At 39.7% G+C, this 17,609-nt stretch overlaps 1 protein-coding gene across 2 annotated transcripts in view; it reads right to left on the bottom strand.

Moving 5' to 3' along the window:
- The window catches only part of PTPRQ (protein tyrosine phosphatase receptor type Q), a 258,466-nt gene that overhangs the window by 177,748 nt on the left and 63,109 nt on the right, over positions 1-17,609 (bottom strand). For both annotated transcript variants that reach the window (XM_088836825.1, XM_088836826.1), the window contains one exon: positions 8,189-8,309. In XM_088836825.1, the coding sequence (XP_088692951.1) occupies positions 8,189-8,309 (121 nt within the window). The remainder of the gene's footprint in view (positions 1-8,188; positions 8,310-17,609) is intronic.

Here is a 17,609-nt window from a genome sequence, read left to right as displayed (position 1 = left end):
CCTGGCTGTAATCTTTTGGTGAATGATTAAAATAAAATTTAAAAGTCCCATTTAAAATGAGATTCACTCTCCTCTCCAGATAGATAAATAGATGGATAGACAGATCCTTATTTAAGCCTCAAGTCTCCATGTATCCGCCCTGCCCACCCCTCTAGTTTCCTCTCTTTCCACTTGCTTCCTGTGTCGTTATACTCAAGACACAAGGCTACCAAGGCCCACACAAGCCACACACGATGAAATTATATCCAGTTGGTGTAGCCCTGGACTTCTCAGCTAAATATATCATTGCTTTGTTTAAGACAATTCAAGTTGGGCACAATAACTTGAAACTAAAATAATCCAGGCTAATACTTATTCCCATTATTTAATAGTTTCTCCTATTCCTTGATCTTGAGTATTTCCACCATCATCATCACTCCTCGCTGAATAGCTTGCTTTTTGTCTGTTTACCACTTATACTGGGGGAACCAGTAATTCAACTGATTTACACATACTACTGTATGATTATTCTCTAATAAGGGATAAAGTCCATCTACTGTATGTGTGTTAGTTGCTCAGTCCTGTCCAACTCTTTGCAACCCCATGGACTGTAGCCTGCCAGGCTCCTCTGTCCATGGAATTCTTCAGGCAAGAATACTGGACTGGGTTGCCATTCCCTTCTCCAGAGGATTTTCCCAACCCAGGAATCAAACCTGGGTAGGAGACCAGAATCTGCATTGTGGGCAGATTCTTTACCATCTGAGCCACCAAGGATAAAGCCCATCAACTAATGGAGACCAATATTAAGCCAGTGTTTTGGGTTTTATTTTGGTAGAAATATGCCATATGAGTTGATGCACTAGAGTTTAATCTACCATAATTCCATTAGTCTTTATCACAAAATACTGTTATCAAACTAAGACTTCTCTCTTCCTATAGGTACACTGTTGAGTTTTTAGCACAAAGGTCAATATAGAGAGCTGTCATAGCTCAGTCAGTAAAGAGTCTGCCTGCAGTGCATGAGACCAGGGCTCAGTCCCTGAGTCGGGAAGATCCCCTGCAGAAGGAAATGGCAACCCACTCCAGTATTCTTGCCCGGAAAATCCCATGGACAGAGGAGCCTGGTGGGCTACAATCCATGGGGTTACAAGAGTCAGACACAACTTAACAACTAAACCATCTAGTGATTTGGGAAAAGCATGATTTGGGAGTAATACAGATCTGGTTAAGATTCCAGCTCTATCATCTTCTAGTTTTGGAACTTTAAGCAACACTTTAACTTCATCAAGACTTAATTTCCACAACTATAAAATGGTGATAATATTCTTTGCTCTATGGTATTGTTGTGAAAAACAAATAAGGATACATACGGAAGATACCAAACACAACATTCGTCCCCAAATATTAACTACTACAGTATCCCTCAAGTCCTTTTCTTTAGCTCTCCAAGATGTTTTGTTCCCCAATTACAATCTTTACTAGCTTTGTACATTTCACAAATGTGATGAAAAGAGCCCTGAAGCCATTAAAACTCAAGATCCACACAGGCAAAATAAATGACTAAATGAATTTAAAAGAGAATAAAAGATTGCGGTCAGAAAGAAAAATACCAATACAGTATGTTAGCGCATATATATGGAATTTAGAAAGATGGTAACGATGACCCTATATGTGAGACAGCAAAAGAGACACGGACTTAAAGAACAGACTTTTGGACTCTGTGGGAGAGGGTGAGGGTGGGCTGACTTGAGAAGAGCATTGAAACATGTATATTACCATATGTGCAATAGATCGCCAGTTCAAGTTTGATGCATGAAACAGGGATCAAAGCCAGTGCACTGGGATAACGCTGAGGGATGGGATGGGGAGGGAGGTGGGAGCGGGGTTCAGAATGGGGAACACATGTACACGCGGGGCGGATTCACGTCAATGTATGGCAAAAACCACCACAATACTGTAAAGTAATTAGCCTCCAATTAAAATAAATACATTGAAAAAAAAAAGTGTGGTGGGAACTAAGTTAAACTGCAAAGCAAATGCTCCACCTAAAGACAGCCTTTATTCAACTCCAGCTGATTTTTTTTTTTCATGGGGAACATGGCAAAAGTATTCTGATTTTTGTAAGAAACAAAGGAAGCTGAAGTCTCACTAGATACCTACTCATTTAAAAATACTACAAAATTCTGTTGAGAATTTAACAGTTTACTGGTCCAGCAAAGCATGTGTGGCCAAGTGCTGGCCCTCTTGTCACCTTGGTAACCAAGCTTTATCTAATTCATTCATGAAAATGATTAAATAAAAAAGAACTAAGACAGAGCTCTTAACATCCCACTAGAACACTCAAGAAGTCAAATGATCAAAAGCACGCTTGTGCTCATCACTGCTTTCATCACCTAATCCAGCTCCACGGTTTCATTTTCACGATGCCACGCATCCTCCTCTCGACACAGCCTACTCAAGCCACCTCCATACCTTCATAGACAGTTCCCACGCTGAGATGTTCTCCTGAACTAATCTGTCTTTACCACCTTCATTTCAAATGTGAGATAAACTCAGGAAATTTGAAACGGCCCCCTTCCCACTCTGACTATTGATCTATACCAGTTTTAATAGAATGAAACTCTTTTCGAAAACTGGAAGAAATAGGACTAAACAAACCTTTTTAGCATAACAAAAGCTGTTTCCAAAAGTAAGCTTTTATGTTACAGGGGAAATCATTTGACCAGTAACATTTAATAAAAATCTACAGTAAAACTGTTTTGACTTCCTAATATATTGCTCAGCAAGTATTTTTAAATTATTTCACATGGGCATATTTTACCTCTAATTAGTCTACAACCATTTTAAGGTTCTATATATTTTTTTTGTCTCCCCACAGAGTTTAATAAACATTTGTCAGACTGATTCAGAATTGTTTCTCACAATGACGACTAGGAAAACTGAGAAAAGTTTAAAAGCCAAGGTCTGTGTATAAGCTAGAATTTTCAACATCATTTTCATTCCAGTCTTTTAGCTATATCTTATGAACTGAACTGAATGGACCATTTACTTAAAAGTTTTATAAATAAGGAAGAAAACGACTATTAAATTTTACTGACATTATAGAAATAAAATTGCTAAACAAATCCAAGTTGAATTCAACTATAAAATAAATACATTGTATAAATAAGTTTACTATAATACTACACCTCAATCCAAAGTATATTAAAAGAATATGCTTAGAGGGCTCTAGTAGAAATGCATTTATCTAATGGTGGTTGCCCTAGGAATGACAGGATTGTTTCTCATTTGAAAAGGAATAAACATAATTTACCAGAATAACTTTGGCCACCTCATGCGACGAGTTGACTCACTGGAAAAGACTCTGATGCTGGGAAAGGTTGGGGGCGGGAGGAGAAGGGGACGACGGAGAATGAGATGGCTGGATGGCATCACCGACTCTGTGGACATGAGTTTGAGTGTACTCCGGGAGTTGGTGATGGACAGGGAGGCCTGGCGTGCTGTGATTCATGGGGTCGCGGAGAGTCGGACACGACTGAGCGACTGAACTGAACTGAACTGAACCAGAATAACTGAGGAAAAAGTGTTACTTAGATGACAAAAATTATTTTACAAAGCAAACTCTAGAAGAACACATTATTTTAAAATGTAGTGTCTTAAAGAAGATCTCTGAACACACTATCTACAAATCAAATATGACTCACATAGTAGTGGTTATAAAATGATTGCACAATAACCCTCATGAGCTATTTTGTAAAGAAATACTCATGACAAAGAAAGAAGTCACCAGTATAACAAATATAGTAGGTAACCTGCAATTTGCAGACACACTGAAAACACCAAATATCCAAAGATGTTGCTTTTTAATTTTCCAGGCAAGAATACTGGAGTAGGGTTCCATTTCCTACTCCAGGGGCCCTTCCCAACCCAGGGGCTGAACTTCTCTTGAGTTTCCTGCATTGGCAGGTGGATTCTTTACCACTAGCGCCACCTGGGAAGCCCTAATGTTGGAGCAAGTCCCCAGTTATCCAGGCTAAAGCCTCTTACGGCATTCATCCTCTTCATGTTTTCTTTCATAATCACTTGTCAGATTCTGTAATGGTCTCTGAGTGCTGTCATTAGAGATTTCTGTGAAGCATCAATCTCCGCATTTGTATTAGCACTTTTCAACATTGTCCTAAACCAGGCTTTCACCTTCTCATGTGGGGACTCTATCACTGCCTTCCAATTGGCTCCTCAGTCTTCATCATATGCTTCAACACAAAAATCTACTTGAACATTCTTCATAATTCATGAGATGGAACAGCTTGCTTCCTTCACAAAGATGTTGTTGTTTAAAAAGAATTTGGTAGTTAGAGAAAGAACGAAAATAATGGAAATTGAGTATTGTGAGAGAAATATGAACCCCTGAAACAGGAACTCTGCTAATAAAAATAGAGACTACTTACACAGTACTTTAAAAAGAACACCACAGATAATCTAGTGGCAGAGTAACCATTCAAACCTATGTCTGTCCACTCAGAATGTGCTGCATGGTATCATGACATATGCCTCCTATCCTCCCCAGTTAAACTGATATGGCAAGAGTTCCAAAAAACCATTAAAGAAAGAAAGTGAAGTCGTTCAGTCATGTCCGATTCTTTGCAAAACCATGGACTGTTGCCTACCAGGCTCCTCCGTCCATGGGATTTTTCAGCCAAGAATACTGGAGTGGGTTGCCATTTCCTTCTCCAGGGGATCTTCCCAACCCAGGGATTGAACCTGGGTCTCCCACATTGCAGGCAGATGCTTTACTGTCTGAGCCACCAGGGAAGCCCCCCAAATCCATTATTGATTAGTAATAGGGATACAAAAGGACACTGGATCATGATATCCCTTTAACTACAGAGGCTAAAGCTTCCAGCTTAGGTAAGAAGATGCTGGAAATTTAAAAATATCTCTTATACACTTCATTACAATTTATATCTTTCAGTCTACTACAGATGATATTCTTAAACATGTTAAGATGTTTTTCCTTTTTTGTTCTTTCTTTATAAGACCTAACTCTAGTCAACAGAAGGTGTCCATTGTTTGGAAAAGCATCACTACTTTTATGCCAGGAATGAAAAGATAATAAATTTATACTAATTTTTTAACCCTTACAATATATTCTTCATTCAATCGTCCATTCAGCTGATAATTTAGTTTCAATTATGAGCCAGGTAGTTTCCCGTTCCAATACAGCGATGAACAAACCAGACCTTGAAGCAGATAGGATCTTAATCTCTCTGCCTATTCTATCACACTTGCCTCCTCCCTATGTGTGATGTGTGTGTGAGAGAGAAAGAGAAATAAAGCCAAGTTCTATTGAGGAAAAAGCGTTTTCTATGTTCTCTTTCCACATTAAGAGTCAGTCCAGCATGAATATAGGCCATAAAGTTTTATAATAATTCATGGTGTAGAAAGGAAAAATTACATGCAAAAAAGAAAGTTTTCAGCAGTCAAAAAGAAAGGAAAAAGTTTTGCACTAAAGAAAAGGTGAGAGAAAGAACAGGACAAAGCTGTCCTGGGATCTTAAGTTGAGGGTGAAGTGAAAGTGAAAATGTTAGTCGCTCAGTCGTGTCCATGGACTATAGCCTGCCAGGCTCCTCTGTCCATGGGGATTTTCCAGGCACGAATACTGGAGTGGATAGCCATTCCTTTCTCCAGGGGATCTTCCTGACCCAGGATTGAACATGGATTTCCCGCATTGCAGGCAGATTCTTTACTATCTGAGCCACCAGGGAAGGTAAGTTGAGGGTAGGTGGTAAAAACAAATGAATAGTTTGTGAAGGAAGTGCCAGCATAGAGCTTCTCCTTCTTAGAATGGAGAGGAAAATGGTAAACCTCTTAGAAGATCTGTCTTCAGTATGGCATTACTTATGTCTAGTTAAGTAGTTAGGTCCAGTGATTATTAATACTTATGTCTGGTAAGATCTAAGGGCTCTTCCAGCAGACCACTGGAGCTAAGGAACGGTGCAGAAGCCACTTTCCAGTCCTGCACACTACAGACTGGTTCAGAGAAAACAACAGAGAGCATATGCTACCTGAGGATTGAGACAGACATGCTATGAGATCCAGGGCACTAGAATAAATCTGAGGTCAAGGCTAAAAAAGAAAATAAAAACCTTGAAACTGGAAGCTATGATGGCGGCAGGGAGTCCCAGAATGGTTCCCAACAGTCAAATGAGATGAGTCACAATATCCCAAACTCAAGATCCCCTCCTCCCACTTTCCGCGGTCTCTCCTATACCTACAATCCATCTTAGGAAGTGAGACAGAAATGGGACACCCCTTGAAAGAAGAGAGAAGGAAGTACTACTGGGGAACCGAACTCACACAGCATGATCACTATACAGAGTAACGATACCGTTTATCACAGTAGGACCGGAAACCCAACCAGAAAAGTCTCGATTCTCATTAACTTTTTTCACTTTCAGTTTTTTTTTCAAACTCAGCAAAACAGTGTCATAAATCTCTATTACCTTTGATTTAAAAATCCAGAAGTCATCATTGACTCCACTGATTTCTCTTTCTTTTCATTCCCATAGCCAATCCATCACCAGGTCCAAGCAACTTTTCTTCCTACGTGTAATAAAAAGCTGCCACTTCTCTCCTCCATCCCAGGATCATCTATAGCCCAGATTACTAAAATAATCTCCCACCTAATATCCCTGCTAGCACTTCTCCCCCTACAATTCTTTCTGCATAAAGTACCCAAAGTGCTTGAAATTCTTTAACAATTCCCATTACAACTGAAATGAAAACCAAATCCTTATGAGGGCTTAGCTCCTGACCTTTGCCAGCCTCCTACTCTCCAGTCTAACTCTTCGCTCTCTCCATCTGTAGCAACACTCACCTTCTCCACGGTTTTCAGAACAAATGTGTTTCCTCACAGAGCCTATGGACTTGATATTCCTTCCTCCTGCAGATCCTGACCTGACAAGAAGCTCCTTCTCGTTCAGATCACAAGTAAAGGCCATATATTCTTTTGGAAGCATTCTATCAAAAGTAACCCTCTTTCCGCCAATTCCTTCTCTTTTGTTTATTTATGGTATATAAGCCAATTATCTCTTTAGAATGTAAGCTCCTTGAGGGCGGGGGTCTTGTGTGTGTCTTGTTCACAAGTGCATGACTACTCTATCTACTGAATGAAGAAATGAAACCTGAACTGATAAATGAAGGAGTAGGGTAATAGAGGGAATGGTCACCCGTCTCACTGCTACTCCTCCCATTATCATCCCTCACGCCACTCCTAATTTTGCCAAAGAGTAAAGCAAAGGGACTTGGAATCAGCCAATGATGAATACAGGAAGGGTAGTCCTAAGGGACAGTATGCAAAGAGGTTTAAAGAGGGACCGGGGGGCGGGGGTGGGGGGAAGTCTTAATTTAGGAAAGAGAAGAGCAGACTTCTTAAAAACATCATACATAGCCTCTCACTCAATGCCGGACCTTCCAAGTAAAAAATATAAAAGAAGAAATGTCTATATAAAGCATTATGTAAATTGCACTTTCAAAGTTGAAATATTTAAAACACATTAGGAAATATGTTTTATCACTTGTGAATCCTCTTCCTGGATTTATAGTAGATCAAAGTGAGGCTTCTAATCTACTGAGTTTCCATGAAGCAATATATTAATACCATATTGTTAATTGATGAGAAGCACTATAGGATTATGTCTTTTTTCACAACTGACTCATATATAGGCAAGTAAGGTAAAGGTGATCAGTAAAAACTAAATACACTGCTTACATTTCAATGGACAATTGACCTTAAATAATAGAGTTCTGGAGAAATATCTTTTAGTTAAATTTTAGTTTAAAATATTCTGCTCAAGGAAACTTAAAAGGAGAATGGCATAAAGAATATGGGAGTAATTGAAAGCTTTTCACATATAATTACAGTTGGAGTTACATGAGCAGTCCATGACACTGAAGAGCAGGACTCTAGTGTAATTATACATAATACATTTATTTTGTTTTGATTACAAAATTCACATTATTTGACTATGCTTTGACCTCCACATAATATGGGAAAAAGTATTTTCTTAATAAAAGCATATAAACTAGCCTATTAATAATCAGATTTCTAATGTAGCTTCACAATCTGAAATTTTAAAACTGCATTCCTATTATGTTACAGATTAATACTTGTTCTCAGAACTATTTCCAGAAAAGAAAAAATTCTTACCAGACATAAACTGTGTAATAGAGGATAATTCCATTTGGCTCCAGGGGTGGTTGCCATGACAACTTCACCATGACACCAGACAACTGTTTTACAGAGAAGTCTTGTGGGGGAGAATCAGGAGCTGAAAAGTTAGGGTGTAAGATAATGTATTAATATTTTATTAAACAAACATAAGAAGCAGCTAAAATAAAAATGCACAAAATTTTTAGTTTGAAATTTCTGGTAATTGAATTGGGTACAGGGCCTTTCTCCATGGGCTTGAGAAGCTGTTTACTTTCAAAATGAGATGATAAAAGAAGATTTTGCATGGTGGTGTTAGAACATCTGTTTCTGTGATTCAATGGAAAAAAATATTTCATGAGAAAAAAAGAACAAGGGTTATGACACTGTGATTCACCTACCATTCAAGTATATCTTGGTAAATTATCATCCTCTAATAAAAATAAAACTACTGGGGTGAGTAAATATACAATAAAAGAGCTCCCCAAACAATAAAAAGAATTGGGGGGAAAAAATCACACATCCAAGAAGTGGTAAAGTGATAAGCATAGCATTGTGAGAGCAACTGACTGACCTCACAAATTAAAACTATACTCCTCAATTTCATTTGTGTCATTAAACTGCAAAATAGCATCAAAATCTGTTCACTAAATCTTCAAAATTGAATGGTTTACAAAGGAAATGCCAATGTCACACACAAACAAGTATATAGACATTTCAGGGTCTATTTCTCATTGTGCTATAATAGTGTAAGGATTCAAATATTTCAGCCATTCTGCATTAAAAACTACTGTAAACACTAAAAAAATACTGTAAACTAATTATCAAGTATATATTTCAACTTAAGTAAAACATTTAGAATGTCATTTCTCAGTTGCTGCATGTCTGAAAATGTTAACTTTTTTTCATGTAATGTCTGAAAATGTTAACTTTTTCATGTAAATTACAACAATTTTGATCACTGTTTTAGTTATACATGGAAACTGAACTCATAACTAGTAGAAATTCTGAGGATTAGTTCAGATTTCTTTAAACAGTTTTAATTTATAGATTAGTACCGTGCAGATCACTTTTTTCCAGTAATTTGAAGATGCTGCTTGAATTATTATATTTTCCTTCTGACTTTTGGGATAATCCCTATTATAGTGTATGTGTACACATATATGTGTGTGTTCATTATTTTGATAATAACAATTTTTCAAAAAAGAGTTTATTGAGCAGAGAAGAGCTTTACAAAATAAGTTCCACAAAATAACAGTAGCAGCTGTATTTATATTTTCAGTTGGTATTCTCACTGGCACCACAATAAAAATGCTATCAAACCTGATTATCACAGAATCCATATATTACGTGGAGGTGTTTATTTCCCAAAATATGAATTACCTCTAACTGAGGTGATTCTTTCATTTGTTAAAACAAACAACTGTAATATTTTTTTAAATATCACTGTAAAACTTTTGTTTATTATTGGAAAAAAAGAATTTTAATCAAAACTAGAACTGATACAGAACACTGTATGTTGTAACTAAGCATTTCTTTTTGATAATATGCTTTATGCTTTAAGATGTTTAAGAGGAATATCAGCTCTTGGTGTTTTATATTTAATCTTCAATATACTCTTGAGTAGTTTCTTTTTTATGTCAAACTTTTTATTACTAAAAAAGTTGATTAACATGACTTTTTAAGTAAAATACTGCATATCTATTAGACAAAGTTTTAACCATTTTAACATTTGTCAAAATTACTTTTACATTCTTCAGAAATAGCTCAGTTGATAAAGAATCCACCTGCAATGCAGGAGACCCCGGTTCAATTCCTAGGTCGGGAAGATCTGCGGGAGAAGGGATTGGCTATCCACTTCAGTATTCTTGGACTTTCCTTTTGGCTCAGCTTTCAAAGAATTTGCCTTTAATGTGGGAGACCTGGGTTCAATCCCTTGGTTAGGAAGATCCCCTGGAGAAGGAAAAGGCTACTGGAGAATATTCTCTGGTCTGGAGAATACCATGGAGAGTTGGACACAACTGAGTGACTTTCACTTTCACTTCAGAGATGCAATTTTAAAAAATGAAACTGGAAGAACTAGAATAAATAAATGCAATGTCTTTTGCAATCTATCCAACTCATCATGACAGAGATATGAGTATAGATAAGAAGGGTCTTCATAAGGCTTTTACTTTCTCTGCTTGGCATGATCATTCCTATCGCTAACCCTCCCTCTACTCATCTTGCTTCAGGTCAGAGCTTAAACATAACTTAATCTGCTACATTTTCCTGGACAAATCAGAGTAGCTAAAATTCTTTTTCTTGTCCTGATGAACACTTATACCAGTAATTATAATTATAAAAATTATTTGTCTACATATTTGTCAAATTTACATCTCTTCTAAAGAAGAGAAGGAGTTCCTGCTGCTGCTGCTAAGTCGCTTCAGTCATGTCCGATTCTGTGCGACCCCATAGATGGCAGCTGACCAGGCTCCGCCGTCCCTGGGATTCTCCAGGCAAGAACACTGGAGTGGGTTGCCATTTCCTTCTCCAATGTGTGAAAGTGAAAGTGAAGTCGCTCAGTCGTGTCCGACTAGTAGCGACCCCATGGACTGCAGCCCACCAGGCTCCTCTGTCCATGTGATTTTCTAGGCAAGAGTACTGGAGTGGCTTGCCAGTGCCTTCTCCGGAAGGAGTTCCTAATACCCCACAATAAGCGAAACTTCTGAGGCCTTTATCCATTCTAGATTTGCTGTAATTTTTCTATTGGGGGTTTTGTTCTCTACCCTGTTTGTTAGCGATTCTATCAACGACTGAGCCAAGGACTTAGATGGATGTTTACCATGACTTCATAATTTGAATAGTCCAGGTGTAATTTGAAACTATTGACTTGAGCAGTAATAAACTCTGACTGCTCAAAATAATAACATATGTTGTCTACTGGTCTAGGTTCTTTCATAAACAACCTCAAATTCTTACTGCATGGGCTATTTAATTAGATTAGAAATTAAGAAGTGGGTACTATATCTAGTAGGGCATCGCTAAAATGATCTAGTACATCTTTCTGAGTCATTATCTAAGATAGAAGACAATCTAACCTTCTACCCTAGCCTTTAACCACTGTCCCATGAGGAAAATTCATTTATTTGGTAAATTTTCACTTTGAGAGCAAGAAAAATCTAACTATAAAAAAATGAAGATTTGGACAGGTAAGTTCTGCTGAAGAAGCAAGCATAGGAAGCAGATTAACATAAGGAAGCATAAGGAAGTTAGCATAAAGGAAGACTAACCCACGAGAAGACATAAAAACTGGGGTGCCTGGTGAATGACTGTGATCTGAACATGCACAAAGCACAGTTCAATGGGAAGATGGGGAAAGCTCAAGAGGGTGAAAAAAGATATTCTACAAACACACGTTACATCCAGAACGACTCCTCCTGGCAATGGGACTTACTTTTGCAGAAGAAGAATATTCTCAAAATATACAATGTAAAAAACATAAAAGGCGAATCCAAATCCAAAATGCACCTCTCAAAAGTAATTTTCTTTTTAGCATGATATATGCCTACAACTTGGTGAAGCAGCATTGTAAAGTGGTCTCAGTAGTAAAGCTGATTTTATTCAAGTGAGGAAAGGTGAGCTTAAAAGTTAAAAATGAAGGCTATTAAAATTCAGGAATAGCAGCTTGGCAAATTATGGGAGAAATCTGGTAAATAGCCTGAACTCATTAGCAAGCTAATCTTGATAACATCAAAAATGCTGAAGGCCCTTCCTGATCCCAACACCTTGTCTCGGATTCATTGACTGATTGTGTGGCGAGCAGAATGAGCTTGGACACCGGAAAGGTCGCCCCGGGCATGAACTGACACATGTATGTAATATACTTGGCACAGGATAAAGGTTATGAGTTCTGTTCTCCTGGGATGTTTTTGCTTTTAAAAGCAACAGATTAAAAAGCAACTTAAGGAGAGAACAAGATGGCGGAGGATTAGGTAGACGTGGAGTACATCTCTCTTCCCGGATACATCAGGAACACACCGTCAGACACAGAAGTCCATGTAGAACACCAGCTGAGAGTGGACAGGAGTACCTGACCAGTGGAAAAGAATATATTGAACCACGCAAAACTTGGTAGGATGAAGGAGTGAGTGAGATAGTGAGTGAGTGAAGTCACTCAGTCGTGTCTGACTCTGCGACCCCGTGGACTGTAGCCCACCAGGCTCCTCTATCCATGGGATTCTCCAGGCAAGAATACTGGAGTGGGTTGCCATTTCCCTCTGCAGGAGGATGAAGGAACTAGGGGGGAAAACAGGAATGTTAGTAGGACTGGACCTGCCCTCAGCTGGTGGGGGAACTGAAGCATGGGTCCAATCCCCATATCGGGGCAACTGCCTGAGTCAGAGGAGAAACATATAAGTCTGAGGCTGAAACGGCTGATCTGTGGCAGCCTAAATGGAATGAGAATCAGACAGTCCTTGCTGCAGCCACACATACCCCAGACAGGGATATAGGTCCCCTGGAAGGCACAGTGGCTGGGAACTGGAGTTTAGGGATTGCAGCGCAATTCCAGGATGAGAGATGCTGTTGACTGCAGAGAGATGGATCGAGGGGATGTGTGGGAGGAGATTGTGGTGGGAAATGCCTGTGGAGGAAAACCAGGCAGCCATGGAAGCAGGGCGATACTGCTAAGTCATGCATAGAGGGTGTAGCCATCACCATGGCCTCTCTTCCCCCACACAATAGCATCAGCAGCTGAGCAATAGACAGGCTGGCCCATCAAACGCCTGATGCACTGAACTACAGAGTAGGACCCCACCCAGGGTGCCCCTTTAAGTGACTGATGCACTGATCTACAGAGTAGGACCCACCCAGGGTGCCCCTTTAAGTGCCTAATGCACTGATCTACTCTTTGTGACCCCATGGACTGTAACCAGGCTCCTCTGTCCATGGGATTTTCCAGGCAGGAGTACTGGAGTGGGTTGCCATTTCCTTCTCCAGGGGATCTTCTTGACCTAGGGATCGAACTTGGGTCTCCAGCACTGCAGACAGACATTTTACTGTCTGAGCCACCAGGGAAGCTTACAGAGTAGGACCCCAGCCAGTGGGGCCCCTCTATGTGCCTGACACGCCTAACAACAGAGAAGGACCCCAGGCAAGGGAGCCCTCCAAGTGCCTGAACAGGTGGAGCTACAGAGAAACACTGACCAAAGAGGCCTTCTGATCACCAGCTACAAGAAGCTTGAAAAAAGACTCTGATAGGCCCATAACTCCTGCAGCGGAGGCAGTTTGTGTCCCTGCACACTTGGCATCACCAAGTGTGCAAGCCAATCAGCTGCACCACCTTCACACTCAACTCTCACCTGGGCAAAGCTGCCACAGGGCAAAAAAAGTCTTGCCTCTATGCACACAGGGTTGCTTCATTCATGTCTGACTCTTTGCAACCCTGTAGGCTGTGGCCTGCCAGGCTCCTTTGTCAGAGATGGGGTTCTCCAGGCAAGAATCCTGGAGCATACTGGTCAATACTGGTTGCCATACCCTTCGAGAGCACTATATTTCCTGCTACCCTAGTCGTCAACCCCCCTGAGTACCTGGTGCTGCCAGAACCCCTGCAACCCAAGCAGCTGCACCACCTCCACACCTGGCCCTCACAGGGGCAAACCCAAGCCCTCCAGGGCAACCGCAGGAGCTAAACCCCTGTAGACGATCCACATGCAGAGGTGGACAAAAAACCACAATTGAAACCTAAGGGCAGTGTGGCTAAGGAAGAAGACCCAAAACCTTCCCACCAGCTGTACAAGCTGCAGATTAAATCCACACGATCAACTAGGCAGATTCTGTGTCTGTGGAATATATAAAAGATCACTGCGAGCTCCCACAAAAGAAAATGCACTCATTCTGACAGCTGTGGACACTGGAGGCAAGAACACACAGGAGGAGGACCAGATTAGAATGTGAGCTGCTCCCAGAGCAGGTCCAGAGATCAGCACAGTGTTGGAGGGCATCCTAGGGAGGTGAGCTGGACTGTGACTCCCAGCGAGGGAAAGGACTCTGACAGCAGTGACTCAAGAAAAGCATTCATTATTCTTATTTTTTGACTTGTTCCATAGATTCCTTTGGAACGTTTTTCTTTTTCCTTCCACCGCTCTCTGTTGTAGTTGTCGATTTTATTGGCAATATGAAATCTAATTAAGATTTTGAGCTTTTTTTTCTTTTCTCAGTCACATTTTTTATAGTTGTTATAAACCTCTGCCCCTACATTGGGTTTTTCCAGTTCTGTGGAATTTTTTTTCTCTTTTTTAATTTTAATTTTTTAAACCTATTATATTTTTTTCTACATTTATTCCTTTGTTTGCTTTTCCTACTGTTCTTTTCCCCTTGCAGTTAATCTTTAATGTATATAAATCTTCATCTATCTCTGTTTAACTTTGCATAGCTATTCTTTCTTTTCTTTCTTTCCTTTCCTCTTAACATATTTGTTAGTTTTATTTTCATTGCTTTATTCCCCAGTTGGCACCTTGGTTTAGTTTTGTTTTCCAGTTTGTGCTTTAGTTAGCTTTGTTCTGGTAGATATAACTTTGCTTTCCTTTGTTCACCAGGTCAATCTATTGTACTTTATTTTTGTTGGACTGTTTTGATTTTGCTTATGGGTGTATATGTATATGAGTATATTCAGTCACACTTTTTATTGTTGTTATAAACCTCTGCCTCTACGTTGGGCTTCTGCAGTTCTATGGAGTTTTTCTTTTTTTCTTTTTCTTTCTTCTTCTTTTTTTTTCATTTTATAATTTTAATTTTTAATTTTTTAAACCTATTATTTTTTTCTACATTGATTCATTTGTTTTCCTTTCCTACGGCTCTTTTCCCCTTGCAGTTAATCTTCAATGTATATAAATCTTCATCTACCTCTGTTTAACTTTGCATATCTAATCTTTCTTTCTTTTCTTTCTTTCCTTTCCTCTCAACATATTTGTTAGTTTTGTTGTCATTGCTTTATTCCCCACTTGGCATCTTGCTTTAGTTTTGTTTTCGAGTTTGTGCTTTAGTTAGTTTTGTTCTTAACAGGTAAATACAAATTTTGTGCTTTAGTTAGTTTTGTTCGTAACAGGTATATACAATTTTTGATTCTTAACAGGTAAATACAATTTTTGTGCTTTAGTTAGTTTTGTTCGTAACAGGTAAATACAATTTTTGATTCTTAACAGGTAAATACAATTTTTGATCTCCTTTGTTCTCAGGGTCAATCTACTGCACTTTGTGTTTGTTGGACTATTTGACTTTGCTCATGGGTATATAGTCATATGTGTATATTCCATTATTTTATTTGCCTGATTTTGTAACTGCCATTTGCTTGGGGTTCATCTTTGGTTTCTCATTTTTGGATATTTGTTTTAGTCTCACTTACTGCCATAACAAACCACTTGTGGAATCTTTGTTCCTGACCAGAGATCAAGCCCTAAGCCTTTGGGGTGGGAGCACTGACTCCAAGACCCTACACTACCAGAGAGCTAACCCTCAGTTCAGTTTAGCTCAGTCACTCAGTCGTGTCCGACTCTCTGCGACCCCATGAATCAGCACGCCAGGCCTCCCTGTCCATCACCAACTCCCGGATTTCACTCAAACTCATGTCCATCGAGTCAGTGATGCCATCCAGCCATCTCATTCTCTGTCGTCCCCATCTCCTCCCACCCCCAATCCTTCCTAGCATCAGACTCTTTTCCAGTGAGTCAACTCGGCGCATGAGGTGGCCAAAGTATTGCAGTTTCAGCTTTAGCATCAGTCCTTCCAATGAACACCCAGGATTTATCTCCTTTAGAATGGACTGGTTGGATCTCCTTGCAGTACAAGGGACCCTCAAGAGTCTTCTCCAACACCACAGTTCAAAAGCATCAATTCTTCGGCGCTCAGCTTTCTTCACAGTCCAACTCTCACATCCATACATGACCACGGGAAAAACTACAGCCTTGACTAGACGGACTTTGGTTGGCAAAGTAATGTCTCTGCTTTTTAATATGCTATCTAGGTTGGTCATAACTTTTCTTCCAAGGAGTAAGCGTCTTTTAATTTCATGGCTGCAATCAGCATCTGCAGTGATTTTGGAGCCCAAAAAAATAAAGTCTGACACTGTTTCCCCATCTGTTTCCCATGAAGTGATGGGACCAGATGCCATGATCTTTGTTTTCTGAATGTTGAGCTTCAAGCCAACCTTTTCACTCTCCTCTTTCACTTTCAGCAAGAGGCTTTTGAGTTCCTCTTCACTTTCTGCCATAAGGGTGGTGTCATCTGCATATCTGAGGTTACTGATATTTCTCCCAGCAAACTTGATTCCAGCTTGTGCTTCTTCCAGCCCAGCATTCCTCATGATGTACTCTGCATATAAGTTAATAAGCAGGGTGACAATATATAACCTTGGTGCACTCCTTTTCCTATTTGGAACCAGTCAGTTGTTCCATGTCCAGTTCTAACAGTTGTTTCCTGATCTGCATACAGGTTTCTCAAGAGGCAGGTCAGGTGGTCTGGTATTCCATCTCTTTCAGAATTTTCCACAGTTTAATGTGATCCACACAGTCAAAAGCTTTGGCATAGTCAATAAAGCAGAAATAGATGTTTTTCTGGAACTCTCTTGCTTTCTCCATGATCCAGCAGATGTTGGCAATTTGATCTCTGGTGCCTCTGCCTTTTCTAAAACCTGCTTGAACATCTGGAAGTTCACGGTTCACATATTGTTGAAGCCTGGCTTGGAGAATTTTGAGCATGACTTTACTAGCGTGTGAGATGAGTGCCATTGTGCGGTAGTTTGAGCATTCTTTGGCATTACCTTTCTTTGGGATTGGAATGAAGACTGATGTTTTCCAGTCCTGTGGCCATTGCTGAGTTTTCCAAATTTGCTGGCATATTGAGTGCAGCACTTTCACAGCATCATCTTTCAGGATTTGAAATAGCTCAATTGGAATTCCATCACCTCCACTAGCTTTGTTCATAGTGATGCTCTCTAAGGCCCACTTGACTTCACATTCCAAGATGTCTGGCTCCAGACATCACGCCATCCTGATTATCTTGGTCGTGAAGATCTTTTTTGTACAGTTCTTCTGTGTATTCTTGCCACCTCTTCTTAATATCTTCTGCTTCTGTTAGGTCCATACCATTTCTGTCCTTTATTGAGCCCATCTTTGCATGAAATATTCCCCTGATATCTCTAATTTTCTTGAAAGGGAGTATCAGATAGTGAGAACTCACATAAAGGAAACCACTTGTATACAAGACCCTGCATCACCCAACCACCAGTAGCACCCTGCACAGGGCACCTCATCTAAAAGACAAACACAACAAAAATACAAACCCAGTCATTAGCAGACAGGATTACCACTTCACTCAGCCTTGCCTTTCAGAGGAAAAACAAACAAACAAAAACTCAGCACAAATCTCACCCTACACGAACCAC

Source organism: Moschus berezovskii, chromosome 6 (genome assembly GCF_049115385.1).
Source record: "Moschus berezovskii isolate FMDL1 chromosome 6, NW_MosBer_1.0, whole genome shotgun sequence".
NCBI classification, from domain to species: domain Eukaryota; kingdom Metazoa; phylum Chordata; class Mammalia; order Artiodactyla; family Moschidae; genus Moschus; species Moschus berezovskii.
Note: the sequence above shows the minus strand (reverse complement) of the source record. Positions and strands in the feature narration are given on the sequence as shown.